Consider the following 25462-nt stretch of genomic DNA (forward strand, 5'->3'; position numbering starts at 1 on the left):
GCTCAGCGCTACGCATCCAGCGTAGGCGGCCGCCTCGCCTCTCTCCATCGCCGCTCTGGCGCACTTGGCGTACCCGGCGGCCGTCCTACGCAGTTGGCGCAGGCGGCGGCTGCCGGCGGAGGCAGGGAGCCGCCGCTCGCCTGCGACAGGAAGCCCGGCAGCAGGGACGCACCATGTGCGGCCGGCGGGGAGGCGGCGGCGCGGCCGCTTCCCGCCCCTTCCCCAAATCCCCGCCGGCGCTCCCCCGGCACGGGCCGGCGGCGCGGGCAGCGAGGCGAGGGCGGTGCGGACGGGTGGCGGTGCGGGGCCGGTGGCTCTTTGCGGGGCGCAGATCGTACCATCTGCGGCGGCCCCCCCCCTCCCCGTGCACTGCGGAGAATCCCTGCACGGCAATAGCGGCCAGATAATAACAATATTATTAGAGGCTGGAGCAGATATATTATAGCCACATAAAAAAACCCCACCATGTCGGTTGCCTTTGCTTCTGCTCGCCCAAGAGGCAAAGGGGAGGTCACCCAGCAAACTATCCAGAAGGTAAAAAGAAAAACAGCATGCTTTTATACAGCGGATTTTAGCCGTTTCTTCCGCCCGTGCCCCCGGAGCTGAGGAAGGAGGCGGATTGCTGGGGCGATCAGGAGAACCAGGGAATTTGCGAGGGCTGCAGAGATGGACAGCTGGAGAGAGAGGTGGGGGAAGGAGGAGGAGGAGGAGGTGGAACAAAGCAAAGGTGTTCAGATCGCTGCAAAGAGAGAGCCGGAGGAGGACTTGGGAATAAAATCGGGATGGCACGTTATCTCTGCCGCTCGTAAGGGGGGAAAAGCTGCCAATAATACATTGGGAGATGGCAATGCAGTTAATATGATTAATTCAGGACGGTGTGTCAGCTTCTGCACCCCCAACCCCCAAATCCAACCTAAAAAAAAAATGAATTAAAAGAAAACAGTGAATTTGCAAAGGTTTTCTTTTGTATTTGGGTGCGGAATGTTAATCTCGCTGAAGATAGAGGGAGCACCGCTCGCTGACATCCCTCACACAGCGGTATTTGCGAGGTGCTTATGGACATTTCGTGACAGACAAAGGTTTAGGAGAGGTTTTCTCTGGAGAGCAGCTCTCCGCATGGGTGTCAGGTGGAGGCCGGAGCCCAGGGCTCCCAGTTGGGAAGTTATTGTCTCCTGTTCGGCAGGGCTGCAGCAGGGACCGCACGCACATGCCCGGCGCCCCTTCCTCCCGCAGCCGGTCACGGTCAGCGCCGAAGAGGCTGGAAATGTCAGTGAGGAACGTGCGTGTTTTCACCGCCACCGCTGCTCGTCACCCGTGCTCGTGCCCTGCGCGGGTGGGGTGCGGGTGCGAGGAGCGGTAGGAGCGATAGGAGCGAGGTGTGTGTGTGCCCGGAGCGGTCCAGCGTGAGCAGGGACCGGGGGGAAGCGCCATTGCTACCCCATCAGTGACCGGGCTTTGGTGCCCAGTTAGGACTTCTAAGGAAAACCCCAAACCCTCAGTAGAAGCCTGTGACAGAGCAGAGATGAAGGCAGGGAAACTGCCGCAAGAGAGGCTGGAGAGGGGGCTTGAGTCTCTGGAGGCTGTTTGGAAACTGATCCCGTTTGTGCTGCTCTTACAGCACGTGTGGGATTGTGGAGTCATTGATTTTCAATACTAAAATGTTTCAGTCTTGGTGGATAAATTTCTCCTAACCTCCACGTTGGGTTTTTAATTCAGATAGTTTGGGCTTTGTCTGTTGTGGCCACAGACAAAGGCAGCCAAAGTAATTCAGTTGGATTTTCAAACTCTTTCCTTTTGCATATTCATCAACTTTATGGAAGTTTCAAAATGTTATTTCTTTACAAATAATGTGCAAAACCGTCTTGTGTTTCGGGTACAGCTGCTGGTATGTTACTTCAGGACTGCTGGTATGTTACTTCAGGACTGCTGGTATGTTACTTCAGGACTGCTGGTCGATGCTGGGCTGTTGGCAGTGATTTCTGGCAAGTGATGGTGCTGAGAAAGAGACTTGAAGGCACAGAAGTGGGATGGGCTTTATAGTCATGTACAGAAATGGGGCAATGACAGAAGAGTGTAGAAAAGGGGCAGATGCCGTGCTAGAAGCTTCAAAAGTGTATTAAAGTGAGCGTTGTAGAACACATACCTATTAATTGAAAGATTCTTATTTGCATTTGTGGTATATAAGGATCTTACTTTTATTTATTAGCTCAGTTTCAAGAGCCTTTCAAAGCTGTTACTATTCCAGTACCAACAGCTCCTAAAATCAATTTCACATGGAGAATGTTAGAGCCGTTGGCAATAGAGCAGTGACAGTGATGCTTTAAAATAGTTCCTCAAACAGCATTTGCAGGCCAGTAAACTTCAGTTTCTTCTGTGCAATGGAAATCAGAACTTGGTTACTGAGTTTACTAAGTGTACTGACTTAGGAAGTCAGGAAAGAGCTGTTCCTGATTCCTTTATTGGTAAGGAAAATGTTCTTCAGCTAATTGTAGAAGCATAGGCCTTTTCTGAGGGAGATATGTGTAATATTGCTTGGACTCTTGCTATTGAATATGTATCTTAACTGAATGTGGGAACGTTGTCGGTGATGTCTGTTGTGGAAACTGAAAAGGACACGTTTGTATTCTTTGCTGATTCAATATGCAGAGTTTCCACTGAGATGGGTGAATATTCTGCACGCTGCACTGGGAACCAGGCAGGAGTATTTTCCCTTCAAATTCCAGGCTCACCTTGGGTTGCCACGTGAGCATGCCAGGTCCTTGACTGACAGGGTTCCGATGTTCCCTGTCAGGGTGCGAGGCGCAGCCTGCAGACTACAGCAGTGCCTCTGCTCCTTGCCCCTCGCTGGGGAGCTCCAGGGGATCGCTGCAGTCAGTGATGGACAGAGGGGTCCAGCCAAGCTCAGCCCAACCTGCAAAGTACAAGCAAGCACCGGGAGCCGCTGTGCTCTCTAAGGCAGTGATTGAGAGTGCACCAGAAAGACTCTGCTCATTTGCCTATAATCTCTTTGCATGTGAATGGGTCAAGAACTGGTTTTGATCAGAACTTGGATTAATTCACATTGTCAAAACCATCTTATTCTTTCCTCGAGAGTTCTTCTGTCCTGATGACACTGTGGGTCAAAAGCCCACTCTTACAAGCACTTAATAGCAGCGGTACCTACGATCTGTATTACGTAGTGAGTTTTTGCCAGAGGCAAGTCTAAATTTGTGAATACTGTTGTTGTTTTTCCATTCACTCACCCTCAGAAGGCTCCCACATCCACAGGAAAGCTGTGGGAAAGAGGCAAACTGTTGTTGTTGAAATTTGAAAGCAAATTAAAGGGTATTTTAAGCTTATAATTGCATTATAAGTTCATGAAATAAAGGTCAGTGGTCATTCTGTCCAGCGGCTCTGCTCCTCTTGGAACAAGTCAGTCACTAGAATTTATTGTATGAAGCTAAGATAGCGGCCACTGATAAACATAAATTAACTGATATATAACTACTTTGTGTTTTCATTGTAAGTCCTCCCTGCATTAGGACTGAACTGAACCCCACAGGACATGTTGGGATGTAGTTGTCTTAAATGTGGTTTTGGTGGATCCAGTAATGTGTATTTTACACTTCCTCAGGCTCGGTAGTCTGCACATGGTAGTCCCATGCAGGAAAAGTAGTGGGTTCAAACTGCTTTGAAAGTGTTTATCACTTGGAAGTAGACATGTCAGCAAAATCTGCAGTTTTGGAAAGGGCGAGTGATGGTTTAGAATGAGGCAGGGGTGTTTCATAGCGAAAGCATTTGCCTTCTTCAGCATCAAAATCCATCTGCCAGGGAAGGAGCAAAAAAGGTAAGCCCCTTAATTCTTCTGTGTTGGGTATTTCAACCGATTCCTTTAAGGAGAACTGTTCATAAATGAATGAAAAACACAACCTTGTGACTCAACAAAATCATGTGCAGGAACCTTGTAACATCCCAAGGCAACAGAACTGACAAACCACCACCCACTGCCGTGAAAGGTGACTGTGGGGCAGCACAAACCTATGGGACTTCAGTATGGTTCTCATAGTAACGTCTTTTGATCATATTTCTTTTACGCAGATGCTAGATGAAAATCACCACCTAATACAATGCATTATGGATTATCAGAGCAAGGGGAAAACTGCAGAGTGTACTCAGTGAGTATTATGAGTTTTGGAGCATGTTAGAACTTTTGGGTGTATTTGTTGTCAGGAACAGTCCTATGAACAGTTCTGATCATTGAGAATACTTGGGCTCTTTGTTTAGATTCACTTGTATTTATGAATGGATATTGTTCTTGGAAGGGAGGGCTTTTCCTGAAGGATTTGATTATTTAGTGTTTACAGTATTTTTAACTGGTCATTTATTATAATAATTATAAACAGTGATGGTTATTGGACCACTTGCTCTATGCAGATTCATTAAATAAATTTATATATGCAATATAATATTAATTCATTAAATAAAGTAGAATCATGTATAAAGTTAATAACACATTTTCATCAGAAAGTAATTCAGTGTTAAAGATCAGCCATGTGGTTACCTGTGGTTAAAACCATGTGCATGTAGAAGTGCCAGTTTGTATCACTGCTTACTATTCCTAATCTTTAGTATTTAATAGATATAGCCTTTAGGTGCTAAATCTCATCCAGAAGAGCAGCCAACCTGCCCATGAAAGGTCAAGTCATGGGGCTGTACTTTCAAGCTACTTGTCTAAGAAAGGCCCCTTCGCTAAAGAAGTCGTGTCACTGTTCTAGCTTCACCTTTCCGTTCTTCCCCACTTCCCAGCCATTTTCCTCTAATCAGAAGACAACTCATGCTAAAAAAGCATTTTTGTTCTTGGAACCCTCCTCCCTGTTTCCAGAGGTTTGACTCCTCACTTTGCTCAGTGGCACAGCTCTCAGTTTGCTTTCGGGTGCCCTTCTGGTCTTTACTATGAGCTTTTCCAGTTCATCGAGAACTGTGAAGAAGCATCAATGGTTGAGGTGGTGCTTACTTGAGTAAACACTCCAGTTGGAGCACTCTTGAAAAAACCCTTATTCTTCCCAGCTTGCTGGCAGAACACAGAGGTTTTGGGTTTGGGAGTTCTGGAATTTCATTGCTCCTAAGAGCCTTGTTAAACAGAGGAAGTGGCCAATTGTTAGAGCAGCTGCCCCAGTGTCGGTACTCAGAGGCTGAGGTCCCAGCTTCACAATTCACTCAAAGTGCTTTCAGTGGAGAGAGTGTTTTACCTCTCCCCTCCTCCAGGTTTACCCATTTGTAGAAGAGGTGATGAAGACGCTGATGCTTGATGAAAAGCAGGACAGCACAGATACAGCTCATTACTGTAGCTATTTATTATGACGTTTGAAACGTGGGATAATGTAATTTAACTGATCAGTTAGAAATGGCACAAAAAAAGAAAAGGAAGTTTGGAATTTTCTGTAATGTTAACCCTTTCCAAATGAGCTTTACTCCTTATTCTGTAGATACCAACAAATCTTGCACAGAAACCTGGTTTACTTGGCAACAATAGCAGATTCTAACCAGAATATGCAGTCCTTGCTTCCTGCAGTAAGTACCAATACCATCAGATATGGAAATGTTCTTTGATTTTCTTACTGATCCATGTCAATAAGCCTTTTATTTAGTGTTTCTCCAGCTACAAGTTTTGAAGTGGTCAAGTAGACCCCGAAACAAATCAAAAGTTACTTTTACTGTGTTTAAAACACATTCTTTGGGACATTTGTGTTAATCTCTGTCTCCATAACTGAAGTTCTGTATACTATAAATGGTGCAGTGGTGCAGGTCTGAACAGCCTCCATGTGTTCCAGGTTCATTATTCTTTACCTATTCTAATTGTATTCTTTACTCAGGAAAAAAAAAAAAGCCACTATTTTATGTGAAAAATCTAATTCAGCATTCGGGCATCAGTTTGTCTTTAAACATTGTGTTATTCCAGCTAAATGGACTGATTCTGGAGGTATAACTCAAAATACAGCATAGCTTTATGCTTGACAAAGGTCAACTTGTCAGCACGCTTCTGTATCATCGTTGCTAATGCATCTCCCTTCTGCAGTTATGTTCTGACCAGCACAAAATGAAATTCATGTCCCTTCCAATGCAAACCATTCTATGATGCTATGATAAGTACAGGAGTATGGCCACAGAAACTCTGTTACAAGCACAGTTTTAAGATTTTCCCTGAGCTGCCTGCTGGCTTCTCTGTGTCATGCTGAATGTCATTCACACATAGGAGTCAGATGAAGAAAGGTTTAGGCAAGGAAGCCCAGAAAGTGAAAGAAACACATATTTAATTAAGGCAGTTTTCAGTCATAGTCAGGCTAATTTGGGGGCTATTATTTTTTCTAATTACAAACCTAACCAAACATTTGCTTCTCCTCCCTGTTATTTGCAGCCACCAACGCAAAACATAAACTTGGGCCCAGGAGGAATGACTCAGAGTGCATCCAACCAATCTCTCCATTCACAGAGCAATCTCAGTGATGCAATCGGGACGGGCCTTCCTCCTTCCTCCCTCATGCAGAGTCAGATTAGCAATGGTGAGCTTTGGTCCCCTTTGTGCTGCTTTGCTGTTGCTTGGCAACAAAATCATTAATGCAGAATATACTTACAGAGCTGTAAAAGATCTCTCCTAACTCACCTTTCAGGCATACGGGGGTTTCAGGCACATGCTGAAATCATCACAAAATGGCTACAGTCAATAATGATGCTGGCTTCTGCAAGGACTCCAGTCTGCTTTGTGTTTCTGTAGGGGAAATGAAAACCATCTTTTTCATGAAATGCCTAATGAAAATCACCATGTAAAGATGCATCCAAGTTTTTAGTCAGAAAAATGATATCTTGGGCTATTTTTCTCTAGAAAGCGGAGGGGTTGACCAGGGTGAAATGGAATTGCTTGCATGGCTAACCACACAACCAAACCTTTAGATTGCAAAGACCTTCCAGGATATGTGCCCTCCTAACAATAACTTGGTGTTGCATCAGTCTTTGTCCTCTACAGAAGCTTGCAGAGCTTGTACTACGTAGCCAAAGAGCCTGCACAGGCATTTCACATGAATAAGATAATACACTTTGTGTTTGTTTGTGGAACTGAAACTAATCAAAAGACAAACCAATTGTTTTTACTCTGTGCATTTTATGGTATGAATATATTTATTTGGCAGTTCCTAGTCTTTTAGGCAGTTCTGGTTTCTGTCTTTCCCAGAGTGACAGAGAGAAAAACCAGTTTCTATGAACAGAAATACCTGATTGTAAAATCACTTTGGAAGGGGGATTCGAGAGCAGATGCAAGCCATGAAATGACTTCTGAGTTCTTAAAAATCCATTTGTGGTCAAGCTGATAGTACCTGTTAAACTAATGGATGAGGTGCCTACTTTAAACAGTTACAGCTTGTAAAGTGAACTTACTGAATTTATCTGGGCCTTCTTTTTTGAGAGATTTATTACCTAGTATAAGTACTATAATAAGTCAGTCAAACATTGGTTTATATTACTAAGAATCTACATTTTCAGTGTTATTGCTGCTGGTTTTTCTTATGTGCTCCCCAGTTCTTCATAGTAAGTTAGTGCTGACTGAAAGAACCAGCCTCAGAACAGAAGCAGCCAGGGCAGTTTACCTCATGTTGCAGGTTTACTTCATGTTGCCCCAGCCTTATACGAAAACCCAGGTTGAGTTGTGGGGGGTCTCAGGGTAGTTTATTCTCTGCCTGGTCATGAAGACTCCATCACTTGGGTAGTGGTAGCTATTCTATCATAGACATACCAGCCCTGGGAAGCAGACTGAGGACACAGCTACCGTTCAGAGCAGAGCTGTAACTGAGGATGTAGGAGCTTGCCTCTTCTGAGTAGCCTGGGTAACAGCAGCAGTGCTGGCATGTGCTCTGCTGTGAGAACAGGGCCCTCACACCCTTGGGCTTGGGGACACTCCCTTGGGTTGCCAGTCTCTAATGCTACTGTCTCTGTGCCAGCCAGAATTGAGTCAGCACAGTGATGATGCATGACACAGCATTCCTGAGGTTGACTTTGAGACTGAGCGATTCTTTCACATGGGTCAACAATTGTTGGACAGCATTTGGGGGGAAATAGGAATAAATATGCAGAAATAATTCCAATATAGGGGCTCTAGCACTTGTGGCGATTTTTCATCTAATGGCAGTAGAGATGAAAGTCTGTCATGGACACGTAACAGCACTGTAAGAGGGGGAGGAAAAGGGAAGAAGCCACAGAAGATGGTACCTTTTATTCTTTATTGCCCTCAGTCAGGACTGTACAGGAATCACCTCTGTAGAACAGTCACTATGTAACCACACGTATGGTAATTGCATAGGGGCAGCTAGGTCAATTGTAATGATAATTCTGTCAATGGGGACAAGCTAAAAAACAACCCACCAGGATTTCAAGTAAACCCCAAGTCAGTGATTCTTCCTGCCACAGCCCTGCAGGCAAAGCCATTCGGTTCAATGAACCAGCAGTGAAATGCAGCTGCCTCCAGACAGAATTGGGCTCAACTGAGAACTTTAACTGTTCAGAAATCAGGAAGGAAGCCTTCCAAAACAACCCCCAACCGCCTTAGATCCATGAAAGTATGAAAGAGGTTCAGTGCTTTGTATTTATCCTACTGTTCTGGTGTTTTTACTTACACACTTTTGGCCATGCTTTCCTATTTTCCCTTACAATCACAAATTACTCAAACTTTTTGTTTTGTTGCTCTAAAGGCCAAGATTCTCCAAGTTTTCCCACGCACATAGGGTGAGGTTTACCAACACTTGCTTCACTCCATCTCTCACACAAAGCAGCTCTAGCTCTGGTCAAACACCATGTGGCTCTGTGTTGTACAAGCAGAAGTAGAAGCTCTAGAAGACATACAAAACCTGGAGCAAAACAGAAGCTAGAGCTTGACCTGGCTCCACTGGTAGAGCTGTCTGTCTTATGTTGAAAATGCTGCTTGTATCTCTCCACAAGAGGAAAATATAATAATTTACAGCAAATTTGCCCATTTTGAGGTCTATACAAACCCTTCAGAGTAATTAATGAGGTCTGTACTAAGAGAATTAAACACATTTTTCAGAGGCTGTAGATACACTAGATAACTGTGAATTCAGATATCAGAACCTAATACTACAACATGATTCTGTTTCTTCTTGGGATTCTGCATGTCTTCCATTCTACCTACATTTACTTAGACTGACAACAATACAGCTGAATTTTAGATAGACAACAATACACACTATCACATTTTAGAGAGTAACAATGCACAATGAAAACAACTTCCAAAAACTCATTCATAAAAGCATTTACAGCCACAAACAACAAAAAATAAGAACCAGTTTTCCCCCAATTTTAGTTACCCAACAACAGGATTTTTAAAAATAAGCATACTTCCAAGTAAAGAGCATGATAAACTCAGGACATAACTGGAGCAGTCTGATGGTTCCATACAATGATGCTGGAAAGGGAATACTGTAATGACAGGGATTATTCTGGTGACATGGGAAATTAATCTTCTGAAAGTCTGTGGTACTTCCAGTCAAACTTCAGGGCAGGGAGAGACAGGTTTGTGCTCTGAGAGGGTCCCTCGTCACTTCCTACTCCCCAGCTAAGAGGGCTGGCTGGTGGTGGAGCAACTGGACAGAAGCAGCAACGTGCAAAGTGTTTCTCAGCCACTCCTGTTCCTACCCATTGTCACTATCTGTGTGAAGGAGGAGTCAAGAGCAGGACAGGAGGAAGGAAAGGACAAATTTCAGAGGGCTGGGATGTATCCAGAGTCCAGGTGTTTTCTGAAGTATCTGCAATTACTGGTTTAGGGCATTGCTGCTGGTTTTGGTCTTCCTGTCTGCAGTTCTGTACTGGATTTGGCTGCCAGGAGAAGGAGGATCACTCTAACTGTGCAGTTTTATTGTCTGTAGATAAGAGGGAATTTTAATAACAAGGAGTTTTTTCTTTGGTTTTGCCTTATCAGAAGGTATTTCAGAAAGGGCATGAGGGCTTTAATGCTCACTGTACATTGCCAATAATAGCACAGATTATTCTTGTTGCTCTCTCTAATTTTTCTAGGTCCTAATCACGTGTCTATGCAGCAGTCAGGCCAGAACACCATGCCCACGACCTCTCTGAGTATGACTGTCAGCAGTCATGGAACTGGGCCTGGTTATAGCCATACAGTGCCTGCATCTCAGAATGTGCCAATGCAAGGCCAGGGGTCAATAGGCAATTATGTCTCTCGAACAAACATCAACATGCAGTCTAATCCAGGTAAACTCCCTCTTCCTCCTTCTGGGCCAACTTGACTTTTCAGTGACCTCAGAGGTTCACCACACTGGAATTTGCTCTGTAAATGTTTTCTGTACACGGTGACAAACATCCAAGAGGAAAAGACAGCTTTAACATCTCTGAATTGCTGGGTGTCAGGCACCAGCACACGTCAGAACTTTAACTCACACTGACTTGCTATGGTTAGCAGGGAACTGGGGGAAAGAGGGTGCCCTGGAAATGCAGCAGCACTATCCCATAGCCCCTGGCAGCGAATCCCACAACTGTGGATCTGAGAAGCCCCTTTATCCTAGCTGAAAAGCCTGCCAAAGAGTATTACACATTTACTGTTTGTACATTATGACCCCTTTTTTGTTACTTTCTCGCTGCTTTCAGGACATAGAGAGACTAGCAGGCAACTCAGAATGAACCTCTTCATTCATAAGAAGTGTTTACTGCTGAGTACTGAGTGGCATGTCCAATGCTTAAGAATTCTTTCTGACAATAAGAAATGTAGAGATCAAATAAGATGTAGAATGTCAGTTTATTTAAACTGTATAATTATCAGGTATATAGTAAGATGGAAGCAGAAGAAAGAGTTGATCAGAAAAGAAATGCAGCAATGAATTAGGAGGTAGCATCAGTTCTAATTTCTTTCTTTAATCCTACTGGAAGAATGAGTATATTATTTTAAATAAACTAATAATAACCAAAGCTAGATGTATTTTTAAATACCTAACTGGAGCAAATGGCAAGAACTGACCATGTAATGACATCCTTTCCGGATTACAGTGAAGAAGAGTTAAATACATGCAGTAGGAAAACATCTGCCCCTGTGGAAAATTCACATCTTTATCGGGATGCATGTTAGCTGAAGGTTTTTAACTTGCTTCTGAAGAGACTAGGGAGACAACTGTCACATCCCTTTAGAAACAGTGTTTTCCATGTGCATTGTAGTGTCCATGATGCACCAGCAAGCAGCAACGTCACATTACAACTCGGCACAAGGAGGGAGCCAGCACTACCAGGGGCAGTCCTCCATTGCCATGATGAGTCAGAGCAACCAAGGCAACAGCATGATGGGTCAGCGGCCGATGGGCCCCTACCGAGCTTCCCAGCAAGGTAAACTCTATTACTGGGTTATTGATAGAGTTATTTTTATACTGGTGATAATTCAGTGCATCCTGTGGGGTAGGCAAGGCACCGGAATTTCCAAGTCACATTTCTGAACAGGGAATCCCATCCAGGAACACAGGAGATTTCAGATGGTGGAAGTGTGATGCCAATCAGATGAACTTGAATCTATTTTCAAGATGTATCTATTTAATTATTTCAGGTCTTTAGAAAACATAATTCTGTCTAAAAGGGATCATATATCTCTAAAGAAAAGATGAACAATTTGATGTACAGCTCCCTCCAGCCACTGGGAATCTTGTCAGTTCTTTCAAATGGTATTGGATCAGCCATAACGTGGCACATTAACAAGGACACATTTCTGCAAAGAAGACATAGTTTGCCAGCAATTAGTACGAAAAATTAGGCCAAGGAAAGGAAAACTCCAGAGGATAACTGCCATGCTCTAAGACCTCTCTGGAAAAAGTTCTAAGAGGTAATAAAGCTGCTAGACTGATTCTAACATAAAGTGAATTTTGCTAAGAAACAAATTAATACGTTAACTCAAATCTATTTAATCCTGACTGTTTTCTTGAGCATGGACTACATTCCTGTGCTTTCTAATAACAACAATTAGTCGATGAAATGTAGCCATTCCTATTGCCACAGAAGTGAGTGGGTTTAGGATGTGGTACTGACCATTGCGTGATTTCAATTTCAAGCAGCTTTTCTGGCAAATACAAATCCATTTCCTTTTTCTAATGAGCGTAACATCTTTACAACTGCTCTGAACATACTCTGCTTGTTCACTTCTCCAGTTGTAAACACTGTTTTCTTCATTAAGAATAGAAAATAAGAATATCCCTTAGGAGCCCCTGGGCTCACTCAGTTTGCTCTCTGTGTCTTTGCCTTGCAGGTTCCTCGCAGCAGTATATGGGTCAGGAAGAATATTACAGTGAACAGTACAGCCATGGACAAGGCTCATCAGAACCTATGAATCAGCAATACTACCCAGATGGTAACTCCTCTGAGCTGTAGTACCGTGACTGCCACGTCCTAGGATGTGGCAAGCCCATTATGATTCATTCCCAGGTGAAATGCTACAAAATTCTAATCCCAGGGCATGGCAGCCTGGTGCATAAACACACACATCAGTGCACCCTGCTATCCAAGCTGCTTCAGAAGCAGCATGAAGCCAAGTTTGGATTAGTAAATGCAAGAGATTTATCCATAGATGTGACTTTCCTTCCCATACATTTGACCTCCTACCTATGGAGTCTATTTCTTCTCAGCCACATCTTTGTGCAGCTTTATGATACATCATTCAACAATACATATGTAGTTCTATTAACAGTGTGCCTGATAAATCTTTGCAATTCTTTGTAGGACATGGTGACTATGCCTATCAGCAGTCATCCTATACTGAGCAGAGCTATGACAGGTCATTTGACGACTCTACACAACACTATTATGAAGGAGGTAGGAAAATATATTGCCAATCTTTGTAAAGCAAGCTCTGAATCCCCTAAAATACTAGTGAAATGCTTATGAAAAGTGCAATTTCTGCATCACTAACTGCTGTTCTTTAAGGAGTGTCCAGGAAATGGAATTTAGGTATATATGGCATTTTTTATACCAAGACTACACCAGACTGTCCACATGTTGGTACCTGTGTTGTGGGGCAGTCACGCTGTGCAGCTGTGTGGGATCACCAACAACTTGTGTGTAGCCTCATATTCATTACAAAAATGATCCTTGTTTGTAGCTGAGCAGGGTGGAATTAGAGCTACGGATACTGACCTTTTCTTGCAGTAAAAGACTTCTCCCTTACATTAACAAACAGTTTATATAATGTGAATAAAAATGGTTGTATTAAAGTAAATGGTTATGCTGACAAAGGTAAAATGCAGCTAGAAATGGGGTCAGAACTGGCAAAAACTGGCAGTCATAATTCTCTGGAGTAAGAAAGCCCAATGGTTAATTCCAACCAACTGGTTTTAATCTTTTAATTCACCTTACAAATGGTGAAGAACAACGGGTTAAATGAAACTACTCTTTGAAAATCAATACTATGAGTTTACCATTTTACCACTAAAACCTCTCAACAGTAGCACATCATAAATTCAGTGATATTGTCAAGATATCTGAACTCTAAATTAGCTGCAAAATGTTAATTATGATACAGTGAGCATGCATTTAGGAAAAGCAGTGTCGTCTGTGTAGTCTCTGTGCATTTGGTTGTTTCAGGATACTGCAAACGGAGTTTTTATCAAAGGTATTTTAAAACATACCAGTAACAATTGGGTAAGTGGTGTTTTGGGGTATGGGAATAAACATCAGTATCTAGGAGAAAATACAGTGGGAGGGTGGCTTCTTGAGAAACCAGCTCTTTACCTTGGCTCCCTTACCTTTGGGACCTGTGGTTTACTTCTGGGGTAAAAAAAATCCTTTGAGAAACAGGTTCTTTGTCTGTATAGTCTGATACAAACAAACACCTCTCTCCTGTTCAAATGAACTAAAATTCACTACAGAAATAAACATCCTGCTTGGAAAAATGAATCAGCTCTTTCAGAAGAGTATTTGTCTGAGTTCCAGACCAAGGCTACTTCTGCCTTTGTCTTCCTCGTGACTTACATGTACAGTGAAACACCTGCCTCACCTATAACCCAACTCTTTCAATGTTTCCCTCTTTAGGAAATTCCCAGTACAGCCAGCAGCAGGCAGGATACCAACAGGGAGCTGCACAACAGCAAACATACTCCCAGCAGCAATACCCAAACCAACAAAGTTACCCAGGACAGCAGCAAGGATATGGTAAGCAGTCACTGACTGCCCAACTGTTTGCAGTACTTCATCCTGACACATCCTAAGATAACATATGCTGAAAACTATTTCTTTGATTAACCTTGGGTATTGCATGTGAAGGGATTCTGGGCAGCAACATACATTAGTATAGCACCGCATTCCATGAATCTATCCTGAATCCCTCTCTTTTGAAAGAAAGTTAGAAAATACAGGTTTGCCTCATGTTGTCTTCCTGGTAAGTGCGGGCAGGAGGATACTGTCTAGATTCTCAGGCCTCCTGCACATCTCAGTTCTGCAGTTGACAGGAAAAAATAACATCAACAGTCTGGAGAGTCACTGCTCCCTCGCTTAGAATCATTCTTGCAGCATCATAGGGGTTTTATTCCTTAGTGAGGGACTGATGTGAAAGGAGAAAAGAGACTTGAGCATGCAGTGGACACCAGTGTGGGGCTTTCAAACCCTTCAAGTCAGCAGTGGCAGAGTTCCCCACTATCATCAAAAAGATCCGAATTTGATGTCTTTGAGCTTTCCTATCAGTTAGAGGCATCTTGTATGTATCCTCAGTCTTCATCAGAAAGAAACTGTCAGCTTATTTAGTACAATATAACCAAATATAAACATCAGGCTATTCAGTACAAAACCAGGGTCCAGAGAGATCAGAATAATCTAAATCACAGCTTTGAGGCAGGGGATTTCTGGTGGCTCTCCCAGATGTGATGGGACTTGACTGTGAACAGGCAATGTTAACCAAACTGGGACTAGATTATTACTATTACTAACACTTTCTAGTGTAAAGCCAGAGGGGAGGAGGTCTAGGCAAAACCCACTCATAGTTCATACTCATAGAGCTTTGTTACCATCATGTGTTACATTATGTTAAGCACAAGAACTCCCCCTCAAGCCTTAGTAGCAGCTTTCACTGTCTTCTCAGGTCCTGCACAAGGAGCCTCTTCACAGTATTCCAGCTACCAACAGGGACAGGGGCAGCAATACGGGAGTTACAGAGCTTCCCAGACCGGCCCATCCGCTCAGCAACAGAGGCCTTATGGCTATGAGCAGGTAAATCTTCTAAATCTCTGCTATGAAAAAGCAGATGTAGCTGTTAGCTCCACTATAAACCTATCTGATAATTTGGTACAGGCATATTGGTGATACTTCGGTGGGTCTTTCAAAATTCATAGGCCAAAAGAAATTGCCTAGCTCACTATTTGTAAACTTCTGATATATTAGTCTCCAACATTTTTATTTCTCTTTTTTATAGGGACAATATGGAAATTACCAGCAATAAAAGAGCATGTTCCTGTGCCAGATTCATTTCAATAGTATCTTCATCTTTTGAACTGGATGTACAGGCAGTTTTGATTAATTGTAATATGTTGGTTACCCCTTAGCACAAAGCAGCGTCTGTATGTGAACAGTGTTCATTTCATGCTGGATATGAAGCAGTGCACTACTGGTAACACGACAGTGCTTTAATGGTTTGATATTTGGTGCTGTGTATAGTACTGTATGTTGATACAATGCAGAAGTTTTTCATTTACCCCCCTCCCTAGCCCCATTCTTGATGTTTCCAAATAGCTTTAGGATCATTTGATCACAGCTGTGCCCTGTTCTGGAAAACAGCCAGGTTATTCTGCAGTCTGGCTCAATACGGAGCCATTCAGTCATGTCTCAGTACAGGGGGTATCCTGTCCTGGCAGGTTATTGATCTTTTTCTAACTGAATGCATTGAAGATTACCTGCTGGCCTCTGAAATCCATGGCTCTTTACTTCCTAAGAATAAAGGTATGGATATGTTCCTTATGTGAAGACAGTTCTATACTATATGATAGAATTAACTGCAGCTTCTGTAACACCTGCCCAAGTCTTACAATTAGGTAATCTGCTAAATCCACATTTCTGTTGTAAAAGGTACAGAAAGAGGATCCAAGCCTATATTCAAGGAAATGTTAATCACTAGAGGCATCTCTTCTATATCCATGTAAACTAAGGTATTTCTACTGTGGAAAGGAAAACAGAAGGGAATTCTCATATCTGCAGCGTCAGCCTCCTAGACATCAGTATTGCTTCATATTGTGCTTAGCTAAGAAAACCATCTAGCAAAACTCCAGTCTTAAATATACCACTCCAAATTCTGTAACTCCCATATCCATTTTCATGCCAAATTTTGCAAGCAGGTGGCTGGCATCCTTCTTTAGTTCTGATTCTTCCATTGCCCGTGTTCGGATTTTCCCACAAGTATGACCATAAATACTGTCACATGATTTGGTCTGTTGTTCTTACAGTTCACCATCAGTTTTTATTTTCCTCTGATATTTTGACAGAAATAGTTCAAAAGTAAAAGAAAAAAAAAATCCACCTTTGTGGCAAATAAGCAGCTGAATTCAGCTTTAATTGCGAATCAGTGTTATGCATATAGAGAGGGGGACTATTAATGGGGTCACCCAGTGAGAGAATATCTATAGAGGGAGAATTTAGGAATAAAGACTAGTGGTATGTAAAAGCCAGTATGGACAATGTGAGTCACTTCTAGGCAGTTTTATACGTTCTTATGAAGTGTTGATAAAAAGCACTTATAAAGTGCTAATGTAAGTGCTGACGGAAATACCATGGCCAAACTTCTCTGATCAGAAGGCCAGGATGACCGCACTCTGTGAGCAATTTTAATATGAGATTAACTGCAAATTTACAATATAAATACACCCTCTGTAGGTTGTTCTCCTTTTCTTTACCTGAACTGGTGTATTTATAGGATTTCAGTTTGGGGTTTGAAAAGCCAAGACAACAAGGAAAAGAAGAGATCTCCCAATTCACTGCTTTTTATTTTTCTCTGTAAAGTCTTTAACTGGACAACTAAAGAGTTTACTATTAAATGTTGTCCAAGCACTGCCCATGCTACATTAATAGTTTTAATTACTGAGTAAATAGTGGGTCCTCATTTCTCTCATCTTTCCTGCTGGTGTTTTCATACAAATAGCAAGGAACAGCAAGGAAGATTGCTTTCTTTACCATGTTAATATTACAGGTAGCCAGAAGAATGCAATATTGCTCTTTGCCAGCTTGGAAATATGCCTTTTATGTGGTTTTTTGAAAGCGCTGAAATACTGTTGAGAGAATATGAACACCACTTCAAATGAAACAGCAACACATCAATCTGAAATGTCTTACATTAAGAACTCCGTGAATGTTGTGTATATAATGTATTTGAAAGAGCACTTTGGAAATAGTTTGTACATTTATTTCCTAATTTATACATGATTTTTGGTGTTAATATTTTTATTGTTAATAACAAAATGTTTATTTAATGTGTTGTCCATTTTTATGTATTAATGTGGAAACAAAGTGATGCCAGCATTTGGACTTCTTCCATTAATTGTATCATTTTCTGGTTTGTAATACAGAATGCTTGAAAACTGTTTAGGTTAAATATTATCTGAGAATGAAGTTGGTGGTACTTTTCTTATGGCACAGAGTTTTGAATGGAAACAACAGATACAGGGGAGTTCTTTCGAGGTGCACCTTCTCCCCTGCTTCTCTGGTATAACTTCCTGGATGATTATAGACGACAAAAGCTCGTCCCAAATTCACATTATTTGATATGTGAAGATCAGACGTTCCGTGTGTGCCGAGTGGATGTGAGCAATTCATAGAATGGTTTGGGTTGAAGGGACCTTAAAGCTCACCCAGCTCCAACCCTTGCCTCGGGCAGGGACCCCTTCCACTGGAGCAGCTTGCTCCAAGGCCGTGTCCAACCTGGCCTTGAACACTGCCAGGGATGGGGCAGCCACAGCTTCTCTGGGCACCCTGTGCCAGCGCCTCAGCACCCTCACAGGGAAGAGCTTCTGCCTGAGAGCTCATCTCAGTCTCCCCTCCGGCAGGTTAAAGCCATTCCCCTTGTCCCTTCACTCACAAGTCCCTCTCACAGCTCACCTCACAGGCAGGGCGGAGCAGGGGCACTGTGCCACGGTGACCGATGGTGCGGGAGGACTCCTCACGGGCCTGGCTCACCCGCAGCCCCACGGGCGGCCCGGGCACACGCGTTATTGCCGCTGCCCGCTGCCAGGGGGACAGCGACTTCTAGCGCCGTAAGACGGAAGCGGGCAGCGCACTCCTCGCGCCCCTGGAGGAAAGGGATCCCAAGACCGAGCCTCGCAGCGCTGCGGCCTGCGGGAGCACGGCGGGATGGGGCTTTCCCCGAACGGGTGCGTGAAGGGAAGCCGAGAGCTGCGGAGGGGAAAGCGGCGGAGCGCGGCCATGGATGCGCCTTCCCGCGCTTTCTCCACAGCAGCGCGGCTGCGATTGCGCCTGCGTGCGACCGTAGGGCGGGCTCGGCCCTCAGCGGCGGGGCAGGTCGCGGCTGCGCTCCGGGCTGTTCCGGCGGCTGCCGGAGCCCTCCGGTCCCGTTCCGTCCCGTCCCGTCCGGTCCCGGAGCCCAGCCATGCTGGCGCGGTGCTGGGCCGTGGTGGGCAGCCGGCCGCTGTGGAAGCCAGTCGTTCTCCTCAGCCCGGTGCCGCTGCCGAGGGGAGGCCGGCCGGTGCCTTTCTCCACAACGTGCGTGAGGTGCTCGAAGAACAGGCGGCTGAGGCAGAAAAGAATCATTTCGGAAAGGAAACTGGTAAGTCCTGAAGGGAGTCGGCTGTCGGTTTGCAGTGCGTGCACAGGTCGAGGGAGCAAAAAGCCTTACATAGCTTTAAAGCTAAGAGGCTGTTTTGTGTCTCACGCATAGCAGTCAGCTGCCAAACACGCAGCGCTTTATGTCAGAGACACGGCAGGCCCTGGAACGTTTTTCTTCATGTTCGTTTTCTAATTAAGCGTCTGTGGAAAATCTTGTTTTCTAATGCTCTTCCTATGCACTTCCCATTTAAAGCACTAGTTTCCTGTCTCGCCGTGTGGTGGTGCCAAATGCTTTTATAAAAGGCTTTTTAAGAAATCACCGGTCACAGTATAACTGATTATCGGTAGTTATTTTTCCGGCATCATAACATGAAGGCGACTTTTCCTCCCTCAAATACTGTTTGGCCTGTTTAAAGTGACCCTGATTACTTATTTGGACTTCTTCCATTATTAGGAAGTCCCTTAGTAATGGGCAGAATTTAGGTGTTACCACAAGTCAAGGTCATACTATCTCTTTTCATCCCCATCGTAAGCAATTTCACCTGCCTATATGAGTGTACTTATCTAATGTTTTGCCTTGAGGATATCGGCCTGCTTCCTCGGGATGGGTCAGTATCATCAAACCTATTTTGCTGACAGAAAAGCTGAAACATAGTGCAGTGTAATCAGTCAAATCTGAAGTTAATGTTGGAAATAGTGCTAAGACATAGAATTCGCTTTATATATTTTTAGCAACTGGTTGGGCATAAATTAAGATTCCTTCTTCTTACGTTTACAGTTGTGTTTTATTCTTTGTCTTTAATACTTTTCTTAGTTGTTACAAGATTGAAGTTTGCTTTAATTTCATCACCTGTTGTAGAAAGCAGTGAATCAGTCAGAATATCCTTCCCACACATGCACTATGCACCTTTTGCAAATTTCAGTTCAATTTAAAGAAGTAAAAAGTTCATGTATATATTTTTGATTGTTTTCATGAGTTACTGAGTGTTTTTTATTTATAGTGTGGGCCCTTCCTTGAGCTGCTTGCCAGCATTATATGACTGTATTAACAGGATGCTTTCCCTGTTGTTAGTTCCCTGCATGTGAATTTTATACCTCGGATATCTGAGCTGCTGCATTGGTTATATCAACATAGCCTCAGACACATACTTTTAAGGGGGTTCTTAAAAATACTTAAAAAGCAGAATTATTTTTCTTAGTATGCTGTATTTGGCTGATCTCTGAATAGCATCAGAATTCCAGTTTCTTTGGTTTTTTTTTTACAGTTGAATGGCCTCCATCATGACTCAGAGCAGCAGGTCTGCATATTACTGAGTTTTGCAGAACATTAACTTCTTAGCAGATCACTCTGATAAATTGTACTTCTCTTCCAGACCCGCTACTTTGTGGATCACCGGAAAGTGCATGTGGTTGGAGGACGAGGAGGAGGAGGAGGACATTCTTTTTATAGTGAACCCAGAAAAATATTTGGAGGTCCTGATGGTGGAAACGGGGGTGATGGGGGTCATGTCATTTTGAAAGGTAAAACTTAGTAAATCTGTTTTGTTTCGTGTTGTCTTATCCCTTAACACACCCCCACCACCCCAGCAAAAACAACCCTACAGACATGGTAAATGTCAAAAATGTGAAAATGGGTGTTTCTGTATAAGGTGGTTTTGCTTTTTAAGCGTTGTCCTGAGCTGTGGTAACAGGGACATAAATGCCTTAGAAAGCATTTTCATAGAGTATTTTGCAGACATTTTGGTGGCTGGTGCCTGATTATGTTATGATAAGGCTGGGATCTGAGCAAATTTTAAGATGGATAAAGCTGCTTCTGCCTCTGCCCTGCTGCAAAATCTATAACATGAATTTTCCAGAGCATTTTGCAATGGTTGATTTTTTGAATGACCACTTAATAAAGTGCATGGTTAATAAACAAGTAGTAAAGGCAGTTAAACTTCATCTTAACTTCCCTTAATATTAGTAGTTACCTCATATGTTGAGACAGTAAATAGGGTATTCATTCATGCAATACTTTAAAGGGAAAGAATAGTCAAGAGGTTGCTCTTCTGTGCCTGTTCTGCTGTTTAAAATATGTGCATTTTGCTTTGCAGCTGACCAGCAAATGAAATCACTTTCTTCAGTCCTCCCCTTTTATCAGGGTTTCCATGGAGAGAGAGGAGGAATTAAAAACTGTTATGGAGCTAACGGTGCATATTTGTATGTTAAAGTAAGTAAATGAAGTTTAAACACATGCTGTTGTGTTAACTTTGTGTTAACATTGCTGCTTTTCAAGGTTATTGTGAGAGAATCTCGTGTGTTTTTGCAGGGAGCTGTGTGTGCTGTGCCTGCTAAGACGGGGCTGGTTGGCACACAGGCAGATCAAGCTGCTTGTAAAGGTGTTTGTAAAAATAAGACTCCTTTGGAAGATAACATCTGGCCAAAACAGATGCTGTCCTGATTTGCTCTACTTCTATAGGTCATACTCCTAAAGGAGTCGTAACACAGAACTTCTTCAATGGGAGCAGAATTTTTCTTTCATACTTTTTTTTCTCCAGCATGCCTGTTTTGGTTATGAGAAGCAATATGTTTCTCAACTCACTACTGTGCTTAGGCTGCTTTTCTCTCCTTTCTTGAAAGAAAGAGGGTTATGGTTCTGTTAACATTTGAATGGACTGCAGATGTCTCACCAGTGCTGTTTGGGTTCAGAAGGTGTCTTGTGAAATCCACTTCTCTTTCTGGATTCCTAATCTTGACAATATGAAGGAATGATTTTCAACAAATCTGAAGTCAGCTGATAAGGGATGTGCTGAAGACAGTTCTGCTGCAGACTTCAAGTTCAGTTTAACACTTGGCATCTCTCTTCTCTTTAAGGTACCTGTAGGTACACTGGTTAAGGAGGATGGGAAAGTTGTGGCTGACCTCACTCAACATGGAGAAGAGTATGTTGCAGCTTATGGAGGAGCTGGAGGGAAAGGTAATCGTTTTTTTCTTTCCAATGAAAACCGGTCTCCAACAACATTTACTCCAGGAGAACCAGGGCAGGAAAGGATCCTCCATCTGGAACTAAAGACAGCCGCTCATGCAGGACTGGTGAGTGTCACTGTCGGTTCTTCAACTTTCTTAGCATTGTAGGATGACACTTGACTGACTGAAGAAATAATGTTTGATAACGTTTTTGTTAGTCACTTGGCTTGCTTGTTTAGAGATGCAGCTTGATACTTTCTTGCTGTTGCTTGGTAGAAGGATGTCCAGAGTGATTTGCAGAGCTGTCACTCTCTTGATCCTTGATGTCATCCTCCTTCTGCTCAAATCAAAACTATGTATAGAAAAGCAGTGTGTGAGATTGATCAGTGATTAACAGACTTGCTGCTGGTGTACAGGAGGCTCTGTCTGCTGATTCTGTAGGTAACAGCACAGTATGGAGAGTTCTTCTAAATTAGTTTCTGCTTTCTTGTGTTTTTTTTTTTTAAACCAAAATTGATAAATTTCAAATCATCTTCTGTTTCATCCTTATGTTTTTCTCTTTACAGATATTTAATGTTTTACTTTGTTTGTTCCAGGGTTATCATCTTCTGAAATAAAATACACTATTTAGACATGAATGCAAAATCAATTTAGGGTTTATGCAGTTTTCCTATCTAAGCATGTAAATGTTTTAAGGCCAGCTGGTAAAGCTGTTAAAATGATGCTTTGCTGCATAACAGCAGTTCAACAACTGCAGAATAACTGTCTGGTCTAGCAGAATTTTGTGAATTTATATTTAGAGACTAAGAAAAGAGTTGGCATTGGTGGATCAGTATGTGTAATTCTCTGACTGGTTGGACACATGGAAATTCTTGCCTTCTCCCTGGAAGGCCAGGTTTCAATTTAATTCTTTGATCTTGAGTCTATGAAGAGCTGTGAAATCCCAAACTTGTGTCTTACTTATAGGCCAAACTGAGTCAAGGACAAAGCCAGTTCTGAATTCTTATGGAAAATAATAAATAGGAGTTAGAAAACACAGATAAAATGGGAAGTGCTGGATGAAGTGTCATAACGTTATTTCAGGGTAAAAGAGCCCTCTTGGTTCTGGACAAAGTAAATACTTAAGATGGCATAAAGAAAGTTAAGGGGATTTGTTTCATGTTCATGAGCAAATACATTTATCATAAATCAGGATTTAGGAGCAACAAAACATGAAAACCAGGGTGCTTTTCAGAGCTAAGTATGCAAAGCTAACGTTAAGTTCATCCTGGAAAACCTTGCCACATTTGTAGAAGCTTACAGTTGTTTTTTATCAGGATTAGCCCAGAACCTTGGCTTTAATAAGTATTTGTGTTCCAGGTGGGCTTTCCCAATGCTGGTAAATCATCACTCTTGAGAGCAGTCTCCCGTGCCAGGCCAGCAGTGGCTGCCTACCCCTTCACAACCCTCAACCCTCACGTTGGCGTCGTCCACTATCACGACTATGAGCAAGTAGCAGGTCAGAACTGTAGTACACTGTGTGTACCTTGATGGCAATTTGTGTCACTGTGGTTGTTCTTTGCAGTACTGCAGAAGTAAGTTTAGTAGTTCTGTAGAATTCTTGTTGGTTCTAAGGAACTTCAAACAAAACAATACTGAAAATCCATTTCACATTCACTTATATGTGCCCTTAATAGCAAACTAGCAATGTGTGTTTTCTCTTCTCTGGAATGAACTCAATTTGGGTGTTTTAAAAGGTAAGAGCAGCTAAACTTATTGTGAGGTGTTGGTGCATTGAGATGTAATTCTAGAAATACTTGTACTGGCCAGTAAAAAACTGGCTTGGGGTTTCTTTTTGTTTGATCTTTTGTTGTTGTTGTTGTTGGATATGTTGGATTCACTGTGGAATTTCTCTCATTGTAGTTGCTGACATCCCTGGCCTAATAAAAGGTGCTCATCAAAACAGGGGTCTCGGGATGGCCTTCCTAAGGCATATTGAACGCTGCCGCTTTCTCTTGTATGTAGTGGATCTCTCTGTGTCTCAGCCATGGATTCAGCTGGAAGACTTAAAATATGAACTGGAACAATATCGAAAAGGATTGTCTGAGAGGCCTTGTGTTGTCATTGGGAATAAGATTGACCTTGCTCAGTCCAGGATCAATCTGCCACTCCTTAAAGAACACGTAGCTGACCGGGTCATTGCGTTGTCTGCATTGACAGGAGACAACCTAGAGGAACTGTTGTTTTGTTTGAGAGAACTGTATGATGCTTATGTGAAGACAGAACAGTCACGAGGGGAAAGCCCAGTCAAGTGGTAGGAACCAGAACTGAGAACTGTACTGGAAGGAGGAAAAACCCCGTAATTCGATTAGATTGCATCTGTGTGGTTTGGGTTTTTTAAGTGCAAGGACCCAGCATCTGGAGTTGTTCTGGGCTGTTGCATTGCGAAAATGTTTGTTCCTCTTTGAGATGTCTCAGGTGTTTTACAACAAAATTTGACAACTGTAATCATGTTGGGTGTTGAATTGGAAATGTGGATCTCATTTGGCATTGGATGGTTAATTATGGAATGAAGAGAGTACTGTCTAGTAGAAACGACTGAAGCTCAGGATCTGCAGGAGCTGCTGCCTTGCTTTCTGGATCAGAGTGAAGTGGTTCCTCCTTTTCACTAATCAAAAAGTCTGAAATAAAAATCAGGTGGTCCCATAACCACTTTCAGTCATCTTCTCTTAAACTCTTCTCCTGTTTTTTTTTGTGCTCTCAGAGGAGGTGCAGCTGCTCTGTGTCTTAGGGGGGAGAAGTGTGAAACAGTTGCAGTTAATCATTAAAATGATTTTCTCCTTAGTATGAATAATTAACTGTCTTTAAATGCTGGTAGCAGCTACTTGGCTCTGTAAACTAACCAGGGACAGTCATTTGAGACTCACTTCTGAGTACTCCAGTTTCTTTTTCTTCCAGATTCCTCAAGGAATCTCAAGCAATGTTCTGAGAAATACGCTTAAATATCCCAAATTAAAGAAATACACAGTTCTCTGCCCCCCCTTTCTCTGCCCCCTCCCCTTTTATTTTTTACTATGTCATTTTGTGGGTGCTGTTTTTAAATGTTGTTTTTTAGGAATTCAGAAATCTTTGTTTAGTACAGTGAGTCTTTGCCCTCTCCTCATGCTAAAAGACGAGCTGCTTCTGTATACTCCCATTGTGTTTTGTGTGAAATATTATCTTTATAGTGAAAAGCTAGTATTTATCAAAGCTTTTTCATAAGGGGCCCTGACAGACTTGTGGACTGCTGAGACACAAATACTGAAGTAGCCAAGAGAAACAATTGTTCTTGAGCTTTTATGTGTTTCTTGATTTTTAAAGCAGGTTAACTTTGCCTTCTGCACCAGCAGTCTGGAATTATAGACCTTGCAGGTACTTTGTCACATTAATGAACTACAAAGTAAACTCACCAACACCATCATAAAATAGAAAGAGGTTTGTGAGCTTGGCTTTGGGATTTGTTTTTCAGGAAATACAATAGTTTTAAGGACAGTCTGGTACATAATAAAACATGCACTTGTCCCTTATCTTTGATGGAGTTTTGTTGGCTTGCAAGTAAGGATTTCATTATGTTTAAACTACAATTGTCTATTTTCTACTGTATCAGCAGTAGTGGGAATTACTGGGTGAGTTTAAAGAAGAAGTCTGCTGTAGTCTGTAACTTCTTTCTGCACGCTGCAGTGAAGGGGCTAATTCTCTCCGCTTCTACCACTTCGCA

General features: G+C 42.7%; 2 protein-coding genes and 1 long non-coding RNA gene across 3 annotated transcripts; 2 read left to right on the forward strand and 1 right to left on the reverse strand.

Moving 5' to 3' along the window:
- The first annotated feature begins 196 nt into the window (after window positions 1-196).
- SS18L1 (SS18L1 subunit of BAF chromatin remodeling complex) lies at window positions 197-17610 on the forward strand. Its single transcript, XM_062642088.1, has 11 exons — window positions 197-534; window positions 4078-4154; window positions 5466-5550; window positions 6395-6539; window positions 10054-10251; window positions 11206-11370; window positions 12278-12379; window positions 12748-12840; window positions 14056-14175; window positions 15098-15225; window positions 15428-17610. Exons 1-11 carry the CDS (start codon window positions 466-468, stop codon window positions 15452-15454), a joined length of 1209 nt encoding a protein of 402 aa, XP_062498072.1. The 5' UTR covers window positions 197-465; the 3' UTR covers window positions 15455-17610.
- LOC134175792 (uncharacterized) lies at window positions 3055-18217 on the reverse strand. The gene is made up of 3 exons (XR_009969140.1): window positions 18097-18217; window positions 6641-6745; window positions 3055-3803 (listed from the first exon to the last, which is right to left on the reverse strand). It is a non-coding gene; the product is annotated as an uncharacterized LOC134175792 (long non-coding RNA).
- Window positions 18218-18526: 309 nt separating this feature from the next.
- MTG2 (mitochondrial ribosome associated GTPase 2) lies at window positions 18527-25006 on the forward strand. Its single transcript, XM_062641990.1, has 6 exons — window positions 18527-18781; window positions 20154-20301; window positions 20874-20989; window positions 21634-21852; window positions 23086-23224; window positions 23629-25006. Exons 1-6 carry the CDS (start codon window positions 18605-18607, stop codon window positions 24021-24023), a joined length of 1194 nt encoding a protein of 397 aa, XP_062497974.1. The 5' UTR covers window positions 18527-18604; the 3' UTR covers window positions 24024-25006.
- Window positions 25007-25462: the final 456 nt, after the last annotated feature.

This window comes from Pezoporus occidentalis, unplaced genomic scaffold, assembly GCF_034315485.1.
Source record: "Pezoporus occidentalis ecotype Australia unplaced genomic scaffold, CSIRO_AGI_Poc_V1 ctg70, whole genome shotgun sequence".
NCBI lineage: Eukaryota > Metazoa > Chordata > Aves > Psittaciformes > Psittacidae > Pezoporus > Pezoporus occidentalis.

What these genes read in the sequence shown, in the direction of transcription:
- MTG2 (XM_062641990.1), top strand. Translation starts at nt 18,605, where the DNA reads ATGCTGGCGCGGTGCTGGGCCGTGGTGGGCAGCCGGCCGCTGTGGAAG. An exon ending in TCATTTCGGAAAGGAAACTG is followed by an intron (nt 18,782 to 20,153) that starts GTAAGTCCTGAA and finishes CTTCTCTTCCAG; the next exon opens with ACCCGCTACTTTGTGGATCA. An exon ending in CAGCCGCTCATGCAGGACTG is followed by an intron (nt 21,853 to 23,085) that starts GTGAGTGTCACT and finishes TTTGTGTTCCAG; the next exon opens with GTGGGCTTTCCCAATGCTGG.
- SS18L1 (XM_062642088.1), top strand. Translation starts at nt 466, where the DNA reads ATGTCGGTTGCCTTTGCTTCTGCTCGCCCAAGAGGCAAAGGGGAGGTC. An exon ending in CTACCGAGCTTCCCAGCAAG is followed by an intron (nt 11,371 to 12,277) that starts GTAAACTCTATT and finishes TTTGCCTTGCAG; the next exon opens with GTTCCTCGCAGCAGTATATG. An exon ending in TCAGCAATACTACCCAGATG is followed by an intron (nt 12,380 to 12,747) that starts GTAACTCCTCTG and finishes AATTCTTTGTAG; the next exon opens with GACATGGTGACTATGCCTAT.